The sequence below is a fragment of the Equus przewalskii genome, chromosome 23 (assembly GCF_037783145.1).
Source record: "Equus przewalskii isolate Varuska chromosome 23, EquPr2, whole genome shotgun sequence".
Taxonomy (NCBI): domain Eukaryota; kingdom Metazoa; phylum Chordata; class Mammalia; order Perissodactyla; family Equidae; genus Equus; species Equus przewalskii.
Window position 1 is genome coordinate 16,739,663 of NC_091853.1, and position 15,991 is coordinate 16,755,653.

Consider the following 15,991-nt stretch of genomic DNA (forward strand, 5'->3'; position numbering starts at 1 on the left):
TGAGTGTTTTTAAAGCTTTATGTTTTATGACTATTTAATAGTGCTGTTTTATTATTGAAGACATGATGATTTTAATTCTTGGATTCTTCATTTATTCTTTTTTTTTTTTTTTAAAATTGGCACCTGAGGGGCTGGCCCCGTGGCCAAGTGGTTAAGTTCTCGCGCTCTGCTTCAGCAGCCCAGGATTTCACCGGTTTGAATCCTAGGCATGGACATGGCACTGCTAGTCAAGCCATGCTGAGGCAGCATCCCACATGCCACAACTAGAAGCACCCACAACTAAAAATACACAACTATATACCGGGAGGGCTTTGGGAGAAGAAGGAAAAATAAAATCTTTGAAAAGAAAAAAGATTGGCACCTGAGCTAACATCTGTTGCCAATTATTTTTTTTCCTCCCTCTTCTCCCCCAGTACGTGCTTGTATGTTCTAGTTGTGAGTGCCTCTGGTTCTTCTATGTGGGATGCCACCTCAGTGTGGCCTGATGAGCGGTGCCATGTCCATGTCCAGGATCTGAACTAGTGAAACCCTGGGCCACTAAAGCGGAGCACACGAACTTAACCACTTGGCCATGGGGCCGGCCCCAGTTTATTCGTTCTTTTCATTAATTCCTTCAGCTTAAAGTAAGAATAAAAAGGAACTCATGTTGCCACTCCATCTACCAAGAGAAGACACTTTAAAACTCTTATCTCTTTATACAAGCATTGGCTATAAACTGTAATACTAATCTTTAACAGTATCAGCCTTTAACAAAACTAGGAGGTCAGTTGAAGTGTAGTATTTTGTTTTCTTTATAAAATAATCGAATAGCTAATTTTGTGTTAATCTTTATGAAAGCAGTTGATGTAAGATCACATATCGATTTCGTTTCTTATATATTATGTACTATTAAAAAAGAAAACTAATAACTGGCGAGGGGATTGGGATTCCTCTTTTTGTGAGTTAGTAATTCTTAGTTTTTCTGTCACCTGTCTGAGTATTTTTGGTACACAGAAAAAGGGAAGAGTTAGTGGGTAACAGTATATAAACCTCATTAGGTTTTAAACAGTTTGCAAATAAATTCCATAAAAAAAATACAGCATGGCCTATAAGTACTAACTTTCCTCTTACATAAGAGTGTATTTTTTTAACATTATGTCTTCATGAGAAGATTATAGTATTACCTAATAAAAATAGATCTGAGGAAACTTATTGATGATTCTTCATATGGGAAAACTATTTGGCTTGGGAACTTATGAATATTTTACTTCTCATTTTTTTGATTGAGTACTCCCTAGAGCAGGAGAGGCAAACTTTTCTGTAAAGGGGCCAAATAATAAATATTTTAGGCTTGGTAAGGCCATGTGGTTGTTGTCTCAACTACTCGGCTCTGCCCTTGTAGCAGAAAGCAGCCATAGACAATATGTAAACGAATGGGCGTGACTGTTCCAGTATAATTCGTTTGCAAAAATAGATCCAGGGTGAAGGAGGGAATTTCACCCACAGGCTGACCACTGCACTAGAATATGAATTTTACTTCTAGTGGTGTTTCTGATAAAAATCTCAGATATAATTTATTTTCTGTTGTGAATAGATCTTTAGCCTTGATGACTTAAATGTTAGGCTTTAGTTGACAGCATGAAACTGAACTAGATAAGTCTTTGTTAGCTTTTTATGTCATAGAATTTTTTATTCTAATTTGAAAAAATGGAAATAACCTGGACTTTGAAGTCAGAAAGAACCAAGGTTGTACTTAATTGTACCTAATTGCTTTGTGACTGAACAAGTTATTTCACATTTCAACGCTTCAATTTCCTTCTTTATAGAAAGGAAATAATAGTAGCTATCTCCCAAGGTCGTTATATTTTCCATTTAGCTATCTTTTCATCAATTCAATTAGGCAAGATTATTTTAGTCTTTAGAATGTATCTCTTTCGGAACCTAGGAAAGAGCTGTGCACAGAGATCATCACCTCTACCCTTGTCATACTGAGGGATCAGATCGCCTGGAATTTCAAAATACTTTAACATTTGTGTCAGATAGTTTTTATGACATTTTTGTACTTTTGTTAGTGCTTGAATTTTTAGTTTTACTTTTTTTTGGCATAGATTGTGATATATAAAAATAGAGAGTAAAATTTCAATCTTTGTTTATCACTGGAAGCCTATTCCAGAATCTGCTGAAATTCTGGTTCTTCTCTTACTGACACCGTATGAGAGAAGCAGATTATTTATAAATAGTTCTTGTTATATGCTCAATATGGTCTTCATTTGACTGGAAATTGCTATCCTCATTAGGCAGATGTTAGCATACTGAAATGATTTTTGTTCATCTTTACAAGCAAATCTTGCTGGGAATGAGAAGACAACCTTGAGACACATGAGCCTAAGTGTAAGGTATCTTGTATATACTTGAGTACAAATTTTTAGCTAACGTGGAAGTGTAGTAAAATAAATCCTCTGTAACTCTGTAACTAGGGACAGAATGAAAAGGTTATTGAATCCAGTAAAAATGCATAGTTAGCACTGGCTCTCTCACTATAATGTTCATAAATTAGTGCTCCCGTAGGATTTTTGAGGAGGAGGAGAAGAGGTTGTTGTGACAATGGCAGAATAGGATATGTGGTATTCATTGTTAAGTTGTATGATCTTAGGGTTTAAGGGTATAAGCCAACAACCTTGTGAGAATTTTTTTTTTAATGGCATAAGCTTAACACCCAAAGCAAACAGTGATATTTGTGTCTTCTGGAATTTCCATTGTATGGATAATGGAATTGGATGTGATGGTACATTTTAGGACTAAGTATAGCTGTTTATTTAGTATTGTTTATTTATACTGATAGTTCTCATACGGTTCGTGATTATCTCTCTGGCACTCTATTGTGATTCTGTTGTTTAAACACTTAATTATTTTGAAACGTGAATATCTTTTTAAAGGCTAAGAAAATGAAAAGATTCGTGTTAACATTTTGATGAAACTAAAATTCGCAACTGATATTAAATACCTTATAAATTATGTAAAACATTTGCAGTAAAAATTTTAGAATTTCTCAATATTCTCTAGCTTTTATGTCGAATTTTGTTTTTAAGAATGGCAATCTCTTAAGCTTGTATACTTACCTTCTTAAATAGAGTATATGAACATGATTTATCCTTTTTCTTTTCTTCAGTTAAAATAGTATTTATTGAATGCCCACTGTGTGCTAGTGCTGTGCCAGTAGGCATAGGGGTTGTGATGGCAAGCATTCTTAAAATCTGTGATGCATATTATGAAGAACAAATACGAATGCTTTGGGAGCATAAAACAGAAATATCCTTCATCTATTAGGGTTCAAGACAGGCTTCCTGAGGAAATAATGTCTGTGACTGAGGCAAAGGATGAGTAGTCATTAACCAGACAAAAGGGAAGAAGGTGTTCCTAGCAAAGGGACTCTTCTTTACAAAGGCCCTGAGTGTGAAGGCAGCAGAGCACATTGGAGAAACCAGAAGTCCAGTGATTGGAGCACAGAGATCAAGGAGAGAAGAAAATAAATAATGGTAGAAATAGAGTGCAGAGACTCTTTTTAGAGTGCACATGACTACTGAAGAGTAGGACACTTTAAAAAGGTTATGTTGTTTACCCTAAGAGCAGTGGGAAATCATTAAAGTGTTTTAAATGGGCAATTGGTAAGGCCAGATTTGCATTTTTGAAAGATCCCTCTGACAGCAGTGGGGAGAAGAGTGAAATGGAGAAAATGGTGGTTTTGCAGTAATCCAGGCAAGGGATGGTTGTAACTTGAATGAGGATGACTGAAGAGGAAGTAAAGGAAAATCGACAGATTCAAAATATATTCAGTAGGTAAAAGTCTCTGGAGTTGAGAGATTACTAGGGATTTGAGAGAAAGTTGTCATAGATGTCTTCCAGGTGTCTGCCCCTCACAACTGGAAAGCTGTGATACATTTGTTAAGGTAAAAAACACTAGAAAAGAGAACCAGGGATGCAAGTGGGGATGGGTCATGAGTTCAGTTTTAGACCTCTTGAATACAGGCACTTCTTGAAGAATTTAAGAGAGAGAAAAGCGGCTAGAGGAGAACATGGGACAGAAGGTTTTAAAATCTGTGAGAGACTTGGGCATGTTTAAATACTGAAGAGAAGGAAGGATCCAATAGAGAGGGAAGTTTCAAAATTTTTGAAAGAAGGTAAGGGATAATTAAAGGAGCAGAAGTCCTTAAGAAAGGCTAGAAAGAGCATACCTAAGTAGATTACTGGCCTTAAGAGCTGCAGTACCTCTAGTGTTTTAACAAGAGAAAGAAAGAAATGGGCTGTGAGAATGTAGTATTTAGTGACTGGGCATTGTTTTTCCTGAGCTATGAGGCTGTCCTTTGCTTAAAGGGGTCAGGGGTGAGGAACGGTGCAGAAATTAGCAGCATGAGGAGAATGGAGATTTGAAATATAATGGCTAGTGAATTGAGAAACATAGGATTTCCTGTCTGCGTTGAGGGAAAATTTTTTATTTAGTGAATATCATTTAATGTTATCTTAAAAACATCAGATTTGGAGAAAAACAGCAAGAAAGTGAACTCTACTCAGTAGAAAAGTTTATGATGATCCTGTAAACTTTTAAGTAACGGCATCAATTTGCCATGATCTAGAGCTAGCTTGGATGTGAAAGCAGGGACACTGTTTGCACTGCCACAAATAGAGCTGTTAGGCATCCGTATTGTAGTGTATGATTTTACTTAACTTTTAACTTTTGGTGTTATTTATGTTGGGTAGGCCTAGTTTGTTTCTAACTAATGTTCTTTTTTCCCTTTTTTAGGCAGGCAGAAGTCCTGAAGGCTGACATGACAGGTATTGGCTGGCTTATTTGTTTTTCACAACTTACTTTATACCACTAAATTAAGGAAAGGGTATCATCTTTCCTGTATTACTTGTAGGACTGGGCTAGTTGCCAAAAAGGATGATAACTTACTATTTGCTTTAAATATTTACTGTTTTTGTACCTTGAATTCTTACTAAGATGACTTGTCAAGAATTTTATATAATCTGTGCTACATTGAATTGAATATTACCTAATTTAATACAATAAGCATTAATTTTTATGAGCTATTTATCAACAATTTAAGACATACAGAAAAATAATTCATATATCATATGAACACAAATGTCTGGTGTTAGATTCATATCTTCTGTTTATAATTCCCCAAACTTGAATAGTAGGTAAACCTTCAGAAAAAATATTTGCAGGAAAACTCTACTGAACATCCTTGAAATTGAGTGAGCTACCTTGACACCTTTCTTTTCTCTCTGTCTTTTATGTTTTGAATAATAGCTAAGATGTTTTTGAAAGATTAGCTGGACTTAGTAACTAAAAGGAACAGGTGATTTTTACTCCTAAAGTAGGAAATATATGGCAGTAACGAAGTAGTGATCATTATGCTCTCTATAATAGCCGCCCTATAGGCCGTCCTAAAATGTAAGAGATGTATGATAATGAATCTCATTCTGATTTTTGAGGAATTTAGTTCTGCAGTGAAATCCATGAAGAAGAGTGAAACTATTGTGGTAACGAACATTCTTGCCAAAATTTACAATCAAGAGGAAATGGGCTTATTTCTTCTTTTTTCTCAACTTCTAGAATTGCAGGCAAATGTTCAAAGAATTTGTGAGTAATTTCATTGTCATTTAAGGAAAAAAGCAAAAAACCCCACCAAAAACACTCTGTATGGGTTTACTTAGTAGCACTTCAGTTCTTCCCATTATTAATATCATTGTCAGCATCTTCCATACTACGGATATCGGTGTCAGCTCTGAGCTGCCGTATTGTGTTCTTATATTGGCGTTGGAAGCATAATCTGTATTTATGACAGAAATCATGCATGGAGCAATGTCAAGCCATCTATGCCTTTTACTTTTTCTTAAGTATTGAACACCCTCTGTAAATAGGCTTAGAGTTTGACTTTTATAGGGAACATTTGACTGCCCAGAAATGTTAACTAAGATAGTAAGTCTACTCATTTAAATGATAGTCCATCTGATAGATCAGAGTTAATGATTCCTTATAATCCTTTTCTTGGCATTGATGAATTGAAGCAGGGTTGAATAAATCTATAAATCTATTTATTTAGTCATTAAAAACTTAATAAGAGACCAATAAGCTGATAGTAGGCCCTATTTTTAGTAGCCAGCAAACTCCATTGAGGATTAACTCAAATATTCAGGAGACTATTTGCAGAATAGGATTATGGTGGCTATAGATACTCACAGAAGACCTAAAGAAGAGTGAAGATTAGGCCATTGTGCATCAGCGAAATACGAAATGCAACCAGGCAACCTACCTAGCAGGTGGAAGTATATAATTGATAAGTCCATTATTAAGAAGTTCTATTGAGGCAGCTCACTGTCAGTTATTACACTCATAAGCCTAGTAATTGGAAAGGCTATTGTGCCTTGTAGGACTCTGGCAGACATTATGGCCCCAATTTGGTATTTGTGTAGTGAGAGCCTGACTTCCTGATTTCATCTTGCACTCGGTCTCTCATTTGGCATCTTGAGCAGTTTAATCACTGTCTGCTACCCAGTTCTCATTTACATTGAATGGCAAGTATGAATTGCTCACAAAAGTGTCTTGGCAAACAGTCTTACCAATCATTAAAATAATGCTCACTGTCATGGCTTTATTGGCTTGACATATATAGAGTAACAGCAGAGTGCCCAAACAACTGCTGGATTGTGAGCTGACGTGAGGATTCTGTAAGGACAGTTGTAAGAATGATTCAAAAGAAAAAGAAAAAAGCTGCTTTGGACAAAGAGATATACTTATAAGAATAAACAGACCAACTTGGCAGTCCATCACTTCAAATGGGGTGACTTATGAAGCGTATGGCTTCCTCTGATATGAATACATGGAAATCCAAACCAAGAGCAAAGGGTGAAGCATTTATTTTTTTGGCCTTTTTCATTTCATAGTTTTATTTTAAAGCTACAAGACGAATACAGAAGCATTGTAAACCAGGTTTAGTCATTAATCAAAAGGTGGAAGTCATTTGAAACGTAGTAGTCTAAATCTTCCGTAGCACTCTATCGTATACACTTAAAGCAGGATTTTGTTTTGGGCAATGGAGAGGGAATGAATCATTGGTGTGGTATAATGGTCTTAACTAGCTGTTTATCTGTCTACTGTTTTGTTTTGTTTTGTTACTTCAGATTCTAAGCTGGGTCCAGCTGAGGTCTGGACGTCCAGGCAGGCTCTGCAGGACCTGTACCAGAAAATGCTAGTTACTGATTTGGAATACGCTTTAGACAAGAAAGTAGAACAGGATCTGTAAGTATTATCACTTGGGATGTCCCTGTAAAATCGAGAATCTCACGAAGATTTTAGAATAGAAAAGAACAATTTGGTTGTTTCTTTTTAACCTATCTCAGAGTAAGCTTTTTCAATGAAAAGAAAAAAGAAATTTTTTTAGTGGTTATGTGGGGTTTTTTGGGGGATTTTGGGGTTATTTTTGCTGAGGAAGATTTGCCCTGAGCTAACATCCATTGCCAACTTTCCTCTTTTTTCTTTCTTTCTTTTTTTTTTTGCTTAAAGAAGATTAGCCCTGAGCTAACATCTGGGCCAGTCTTCCTCTATTTTGTATGTGGGTCATCGGGTCAAGATGGCTAACTTAGTGGTGGGTCCACACGCAGGATCTGAACCTGCAAATCCCGGCTGCCAAAGTGGAACCTGTGGAACTTAACCACTACACCATGGGGCCAGCCTCATACTTGTGATTTTTTTAAACAAAATATTTGACCATTGGTATCACTTTAGATACAGTCTTAGGTGGCAAGAGGGGAAAATGTTTAGAGTAGAGTCTTATTAAGGTCTTTAGGGCATATCATAAAAACAAGTGTATGTATATTTCAAGTACTAAGAGGCAGTATTTGGATTCTTTATGTTGTATTCAGTCCTACATTTAAGCCATGATTTAGAAAAAGAAATTCAAGAGTAGGCTTTAGATAAATCTTTCTTTGGTAAATGCGATTCTGAAAATTTCTCCCAAAAGAAAATGTGTTTGCATTGTAAGGAAAGTTCTTTTTAGTCAAATAAATAGGTATTTCTCTCCCCCACCCCCCCGACTAAGACTAAAGAAAGATTTTGTATATTTAGGCTATTCCACTCATTCTTTCTATGAGGAGTGAGATGGCAGATGACCAGATTCTCAAGTGAGTAAACAAGTGCCTTTCGTGGAAGGCCTTGCCCTATTATTTGGAACACGGACATTAGCCTGATGGAAAATTAAAAATCAATTAAGAATATGCTGTTTAGAAATGCCCATTACCCTAAGTTGTGCTGAAGGTTAGTTTTTCCTGTCTTGTACACCTTTCTTGATACTTTGTATTTTGGGGAGATCTAGTAATAGACCTTAATCACAAGCACTCCATGTCTGTGATGTTAGAGTCAGGGTTAAGATTATCAGAAATGCTGAGGGAGTGATTACACCCTCATAAGTCATCAAAAATCCCAGTGCTCTAGAGCCTCAAAAGTTGACATTGGTAAAGAAGTAGGTACTTTCCAGGTAGGTTGTAAACCCTTTATCTGTGTTTGCTTCTTTTCATCAAGGCAGTAATAGCTTCCCTCCATCCTAGTTCTGTGTTTTTTTCTTTAATTTCCAGGATAGGGAGTGACTGACTATATTTTACCATAACTGAATTTAAAATGGTTCTCTGTACAACTTGATTAATGAAAGGCATTTTATAACGGGATTTTGGTATACCATATTTCAGCATTGTGTTGTTTCTTATTTTAAATAGCCAAAATTGAAATGTTAAAAAATGGGCTTATATTTCCAGCTCCAAAGAAAATATTAACACCAAAGGAAATAAACTATTAAATAGAAATAGAACTGAGTGCTGTGGGAAATAGATTTCAGGGAAATAAGAGATATGGCTTAATATTTGCAAAAGAACTTTTTCCCCCATATGTATCATTTGATAGGGTACACTCACTTGCTTTTTGGCACATTGTATGGAAATTTGTTAATAGCTTACTTTTACTTCGGTCTTGCCACTGTAGTTCTGATTTCGTACTGGGATTCCTAAATAGGTGGTAACTCTAGTAGCTCTAAAAGATTAATAGCTGAAGCCCCAATCTGATTATTCGAACATTTGGTAAGTGTTTATTAAGTTCAGTTGGATTCTACTGCGTGTCTAGTCTTGTTCAAAGGGGAGCATAAAGTTATTTAAATCAGTGAATAACTTTAATGCTGGTTTACTGTCTAGTGTGTTATAATTATAACGAACAGTTCTTTCTTGTTCTCAGGGGGACCAGTGTCTGCCCAGTGAGTCACTGCTATACCAAATAGAATTACATTTTGTTTTCAGCTGGAATCATGCCTTTAAGAATCAGATCACAACACTACAAGGCCAGGCAAAGAATCGAGCAAACCCGAATCGGAGTGAAGTTCAGGCAAATCTTTCTCTGTTCCTAGAGGCAGCTAGTGGCTTCTACACTCAGGTGAGTTTCTGCATTGTATACCAATTTTCCTAGAATTAGTGGTGAATATTCTCTTTGTACACATCTTGTTGTTTATAGAAGCACTTTGTATAACCACTGTGTGGGCCATTGATCACCTATAATTTCAAATGAATAGAAATGTCCCAAATTGTTTACCTTAACACCTTTCAAATAATGAAGACTTGGCTCTTAGAAAGGTCGATGTTTCAGCTAAAAGGTTGGAGGTATAACTGTGTGAATAGAAAAAGTGTAATAAAAGCAGTGCCTTAGTGAAGCAGCAGCAGTAGTTAGTTACAAACGGTATTCGAGCAAATGTGAATTTATAGGTATGGGTATAGTCATCGTGAAAGTAACAGCTATGTTGTGCCAGGTAGGAAATAGTCAAAATTTGTGATAGCAAGTGAGTTTTCATAGTATTATGTATACAGTAAAATTTGTATACATAATACAATTGCTTCAAATGCTATTAAACTACCTAAGAAGTGGATTAGCTTTTCCTCATTTTGAATAATAAGCTATTATTCATCATCCTCAGAGACTTTCCTTGTCCTTGGTTATATCCTGATATAACTTCTAAATCTGACAAGGTAAAAGAATAAATGAAACTTTTTTTCTGAACAATGAATTTTCTTTATTGTAAGCAGAATCCTTTAGAAGACTCCTTCTTATCCATTAGTAATAGCATTCATAATTTAATTAATAAAATGTTCGTATAGAAATTCTTATCTTACACTGACAAGACAAGGTTTTGAGGATCTTGCACTGAAAGAAATCTTTAGGCTGTTCTTTCTATACTGCTGCTTGACTTTTGCTGCCTGTGTTTTAGTTCCATTTTGGTTGTACCATTTCTTTGAATGAAAAAGAAGGAAAGACTCTCAGTGTTGGCAGATGTCATATGGTTGGTTAGCCATCATCTTCAAGAGATTAGTTGTTTTACTTAGACTAAAACATCCATCACAGTTCATCATTGAAAGAACTCTTGTGTTTCTTATTCTCAAAATTTATTTTCAAATTAATGCTAATTTTAACAGTACAAGTTGATACTTCTGGAGAGAGGGGTTGAGGTGTGCCACTAACTAGTCCTTGAAGCAGATGTATTTTACAGGTAGCTGCTGAAAGCCTGCTGTTTGTAAGATACAATGCTAGGTACAGAGGATATGGAGGGAAAAGAGGCAGTCTTTATCTTGAAGAGCATATCCAGTCTAAATGAAGAGATGGATACGTTAATAGATATGTTTTTTGCTTTCTGAGTATAAAAACAATGCATACTAATTTCAAGAAATTTGAAAATTATATAAAAGTCAAAGAAATTTTTAATAATTCTCCCATTCAGGATAAATTACCACTTTAATATATATCTTTCTGGTGTTTTTATACTTTTGTACATATCCAGTCTTGTATCTGCTTTATAAACATAATGTAAGGTTTTTCTTGTACCGTTAAACGGTTTGATAAGGATCTTTATGTCTAAAGCATTTTCTCTAATACTGGATTAGTTCCTGGAGACCACTTGTTCATGGGATAGTCAGTGAAATCATTGGATGAGTAAAGTTTTAAAACTGTTGATAACGTTGTTTTGTCTTCCTAAAAGGTTATTATTTATATTTTTATATTTCCATCAGCAGTGTATGCAAGTGTCTATCTTGATGTACATTTGCCAGTGTTAAGTATTTTCAATAAAAGTGAATGAATGATTGAGTAATTTAAACTTGGTAGATGGAAAATAATTTTTCATTTAAAATTTAGTGTCTGGATTGCTGGTGATGTTGAACTTCTTTCATATTTTATTAGATATTTGTATTTTATATAATCATCTATTCATTTATTTTCCTATTCATCATTTGGCACCTAGTTTTTCCATGATGATTTGCCTGAACTCTAAATGGATATTAATTTTTTTCTATTATTTTTGACAAACATCTTTTTCTCCAGTTTCTTCTGTTGTCCTTTTGTTTTATTTAGAGTTTTTTGAAATACAGATAGATGGTATCAGGTTGGGGGTATTTTTGGCAATAAGTTTTTTCTTTGTCCTTAGATCAATGGATGTTTAGTAATGACAATAATAATTATATTTAAAGAAACAAATAGGTATTGCAATTCAAATCTTAAAATTTGAAAGAAACACCAAAATCCTACAGTAGAGTAATAAATAAATTATGGCATATCTGTTAAATGGAAATAGAAACTATTATAAATGATAGTTATGAAGATTGTTTCAAGAAGAGAAAATTGTATTACTATTAAGTGAAAAATCATGATATAAAATTATGTTTACAGTTTGACTCTCTGTGCTAATTGAGTAGTCTCAGCTCAGTGGGGTGTTAACAAAAGTGGTATCTTTTTTTTCCTCCCCAGTCACTACTTTCAACTATGCTTTTGTTGAATTCTAGATTTCCATCAAAATGTCTTGCACAGATTCCATAACATTCTGGTTGCTTTTAGGCTTTTGAATCATGATCCAGTTTTAAAACTCCAGTCTCATTTCTGATTCAGATCTCTTTGCCTTCCCCCATGCAATAGAAACTGGAACTATGAGCACAACTGAAGTGCGGGGGAGCAGTAGGGACTTGGTGCAGCTGGCCCTAGTGGAGGGAGAGGGAAGGCATCTACTTCTGCAGTACTTTTTTTTAAGATTTTATTTTTCCTTTTTCTCCCCAAAGCCCCCCAGTACACAGCTGTATGTTTTTAGTTGTGGGTCCTTCTAGTTGTGGCATGTGGGATGCCGCCTCAGCGTGGCTTGATGTGCAGTGCCATGTCCGCACCCAGGATCCAAACCCACAAAGCGGAGCTCGTGAACTTAACCACTCGGCCATGGGGCTGGCCCCTGCAATACATTTTTATAATAGCCAGTGTACAGATTGTACAGATTGGTTTGTTCTCTTGGAAAATGATTCTTATTCTTTTTTCTTTATTTTATTTTTTCGAGGAAGTTTAGCCCTGAGCTGAACATCCACCGCCAGTCCTCCTTTTTTTGCTGAAGGAAATTGGCCTGGAGCTAACATCCATGCCTATCTTCCTCTACTTTATATGTAGGATGGCTTCATAAGTGGTGCATAAGTCCACACTGGGGATCTGAACTGCAAACCCCAGGCCACTGAACTGGAACCTGAGAACTTAACCACTATGCTACTGGGCCGTCCCCAATGATTCTTATTTTTATGATGTGACATACATGTAATAGATTTCCAGAGGTTTAATTGGACATTGATAAACGAATCTGTGAGGAAGTAAAGCAAGAATTATCATTTTTATTGAGGGGGCATGGTATTTGCTAAAACACTTTGTAAGCAGGTGAATGATAAAATCATTCAAATATCTCAAAATATTGTTTTATAAGGAAAAATATATAGGTAATCTAATTTTGCAATTTATTTTTTGAAATTTTTATAATCATTGATTTTTTTCCCCACCTGCATTTCATAGGCAATGGTTGAATAATTACAACAGCTGTAGAATGAACAGTAACCTTTTTTTCAGATATCAATATTAATAGGACTTTTTACTTGCATTTTTATATTATTTTGATTTGATAATTGCAACAGTTAGTGATGTTGCTAACAATAATGTTTCATACATCTTTCTTGATTACAAGCGGTGCAGATTAAGCCATCAGATTGAGAAAGTAGACCAAGTCCAGATCATTGTACAACCTTCTAGGCTAAGATGAGTTTTGAATTTTAATCTTAAATGTAGTTGCAAGCCATTGAAGAGTAGGCAAGGGGGTAACATGGTGAGATTTGCATTTTTAAAAGGTTACCCTGGATGTGAATTAGCAGGGGTCAGGAATGGAAGCTAGTTAGGATGTTACAGTAGTAATGGAAAGAAATTGATGGATTTTTGAAGTATAGCCAATAGGACTTGCTGATGGTTTGGATTGGATATGTGGAATCAGGGTAAGGGAAGAGTCAAAGATGACTTGAGTTGTCTTAGTTCTCCATTCTTAGCATTGAGTGAAGAGGTAAAGAGCAGTGAAATAGTGTAATAAGTTTTTTCACAGGATAATTGCCAAATACAGTTTTGTTCAATTTATGAAACATCTGTTTCTCTTCTTTGGTTCCACCTTGTCTCTGCCTCTAAACCAACTAGAAACACTCTCACCCAGAATCTTTGAGCCAGCAGAAACTTTTCTGATATCTCCACCCACAACTCCTGGATTCAGGCAAAAAGTTCCACATGATGTTTTAACCGTGTTTATTTACTTTTTGTGAACATTCTTTTTTCTTCTTCATAGATGCTCAGCCTTGCCTAGTTTTCCAGTCTGTTCTTTCAGTACCTAATCAGCTCAGTTCTTTATCTTCTGTCACGTTTCTTCATGCCATCTTCCACAGTCATCTGTTGTTTTTTTCCATTTTTTGTTCCTTTCCTGTGCTTCTTGCCTTCTAGCCATTCTGGGCATTAACTTGTTTACCCAGTTTTATGTTAGCAAATTTCTTGCCCATTACAAATGTACAGGTATAAGTAAAGATGAAGTAGATAATTTGTATGCTTGGTGAGAAAGGGTTCACGGAATTTATATTCAGTTATGGAGGTGGTTTTTAGGGAAAAGGTGGGACATTTCAAATCTTTCTGAGTTGGGTCCTCAAGGTGTCTTATTTTGTATTGTGAATTCTGCACGTTAGAAAGAGTGGTAATAGAGCCAAAGTATGTCTAATTCTGTAGGCTTAGTCACATCACTTGATATTTCTGTTGCTTTCATATCCTCATCTGAAAAAAGGAGTTTTATATCTATGTATACTGTATTGCTACTAGTTTAACATGAGGATAAAATGAGACAAATGTATCAAATAATCTAGGGAATAAAGTTTATTATAAATGTAGAATATTCAGTTGGCCTATGCTGTCTGTCATGTTTGATAACTCTCCCTCCCCGTTTCTCCCTTTCCTCTCTTTCCCCCCTACTTTATGTACTTGTCTTGCAGACAAAGATGCAGATTTTCTTATTCATCTCTGTGTCTCTATTGCTTACCATGGTGTCTGATACAATAATTAAATATTTGAATGAATGTATTTGTAAGTAAATATTTGAATGAATGAGAATAGAATGAAAAACTGTTTGGGGACCAAGAGTGAAACCTTTGGGGGATAGGGTGGGAGGAGAAAAGCCTTCGAGTGGGGACTGAAAAGGAATGATTGGTGAGATAAAAAGAACTAGAAAAGCTCAGTGATCAACCATAAGATCAGCTGTTTTAAATGCAGCAGAGAGGTCCAGTAAGATGATGACTGAAAGATGTCCATTGTATTTACTTATCAGATAACTGGTTGTCACATTGACAACAGTTTCACTAGAGTGGTACTAGGTGGTAGAATGGGAAGAGGGGTTGTGTGGAAGCCAGATCATAATGGATTAAGGAGTGAATCAGAATTGATAAAGCAGGTATGATACATGGACTCCTTTGAAGGAGTTTAGTTGAGAATAGGAAGAGACATTAGAAGGTTGCTAGAGGAGGAGTCTAGGGTCAACGGAGAGTGTTTGGTTCTGGGTTTGTTTTTTGTTTTGTTTTTTTTTTTCAGTTCTTGCTTGTTAGATAAAAGAGTGAGGGGATGGCAGGCAAGAGACAGAAAAGAATAAAATAGTCATGCTTAGGCAGAGGAATTAGATCTGATTAGGAGGAGGAACCTCTCATACTGTAAGATTAGAGAAGAAATGTTGGGCAAGAATGGGTGGTCTGTATAATGTCAAAAGTCCCTTCCAGATATGTAGTACCATCAGATCTACTGTGTGTGAAAAACGTGAACTGTTCTTGGGCTTAAGAAAATAAATCTCAAGAAACTCCTAAAGTCTGACAAATGTGTTGGCTTGCATTTAAGTCAGGTTTGTAACCAACCAATCTTTGATGGTTTTTGTGTTATTTCTAAGAGGATAACACGCAATCTAGTTAGGGTAACACACTATCTATTTAGTAGATGGATAATTTCATGGAGTTGCTTGCTGAATGTGTCTGTATACCCTAGTCAGGTAAAGTATTTCTAAAAAATGCTGCTGTTCCTTTTGGATACACATCTTGGGTTACTCTAATACTTGAAAATTGAAAAGATATGATTTTTATTGAATGTTACTAGTTATCCTATGAAAGGTTACCATATAATTTTCTTACAGTCCTTGCTCAGATCTCTAGCAGTATGGGATATTAGATACATCTGTTAAAGTATACAGACTTTACTGGTACAACATTTCTGACTTACCAGTTCTGACTTAATAGTAAATCTTGCTCATGTTTTCCTTTTAGTTATTACAAGAACTGTGTACAGTGTTTAATGTAGATTTACCATGCCGTGTGAAGTCTTCCCAGTTGGGAATTATCAGCAATAAACAGACGCATACCAGCGCCATAGTGAAGCCGCAGTCTAGCTCCTGTTCCTATATCTGCCAGCACTGCCTCGTCCACCTTGGAGACATTGGTGAGCCTTTGGTGTGAAGGAATTGATAATACCTCCATTCTTGTCTTTGGAGTAGTCATAGAAAGAAACTCTTTTCCTTTAAACTGAGCATGCACACACAATTTAGATTGTCATTAGAAGAAACTATAAAAATGTGTT

At 35.7% G+C, this 15,991-nt stretch overlaps 1 protein-coding gene across 16 annotated transcripts in view; it reads left to right on the plus strand.

Moving 5' to 3' along the window:
• SMG7 (SMG7 nonsense mediated mRNA decay factor) overlaps nucleotides 1-15,991 on the plus strand; it is an 84,553-nt gene that overhangs the window by 41,053 nt on the left and 27,509 nt on the right. For all 16 annotated transcript variants that reach the window (XM_070590989.1, XM_070590998.1, XM_070590996.1 and 13 more), the window contains 4 exons: nucleotides 4,778-4,809; nucleotides 7,165-7,282; nucleotides 9,322-9,454; nucleotides 15,682-15,853. In XM_070590989.1, the coding sequence (XP_070447090.1) occupies nucleotides 4,778-4,809; nucleotides 7,165-7,282; nucleotides 9,322-9,454; nucleotides 15,682-15,853 (455 nt within the window). The remainder of the gene's footprint in view (nucleotides 1-4,777; nucleotides 4,810-7,164; nucleotides 7,283-9,321; nucleotides 9,455-15,681; nucleotides 15,854-15,991) is intronic.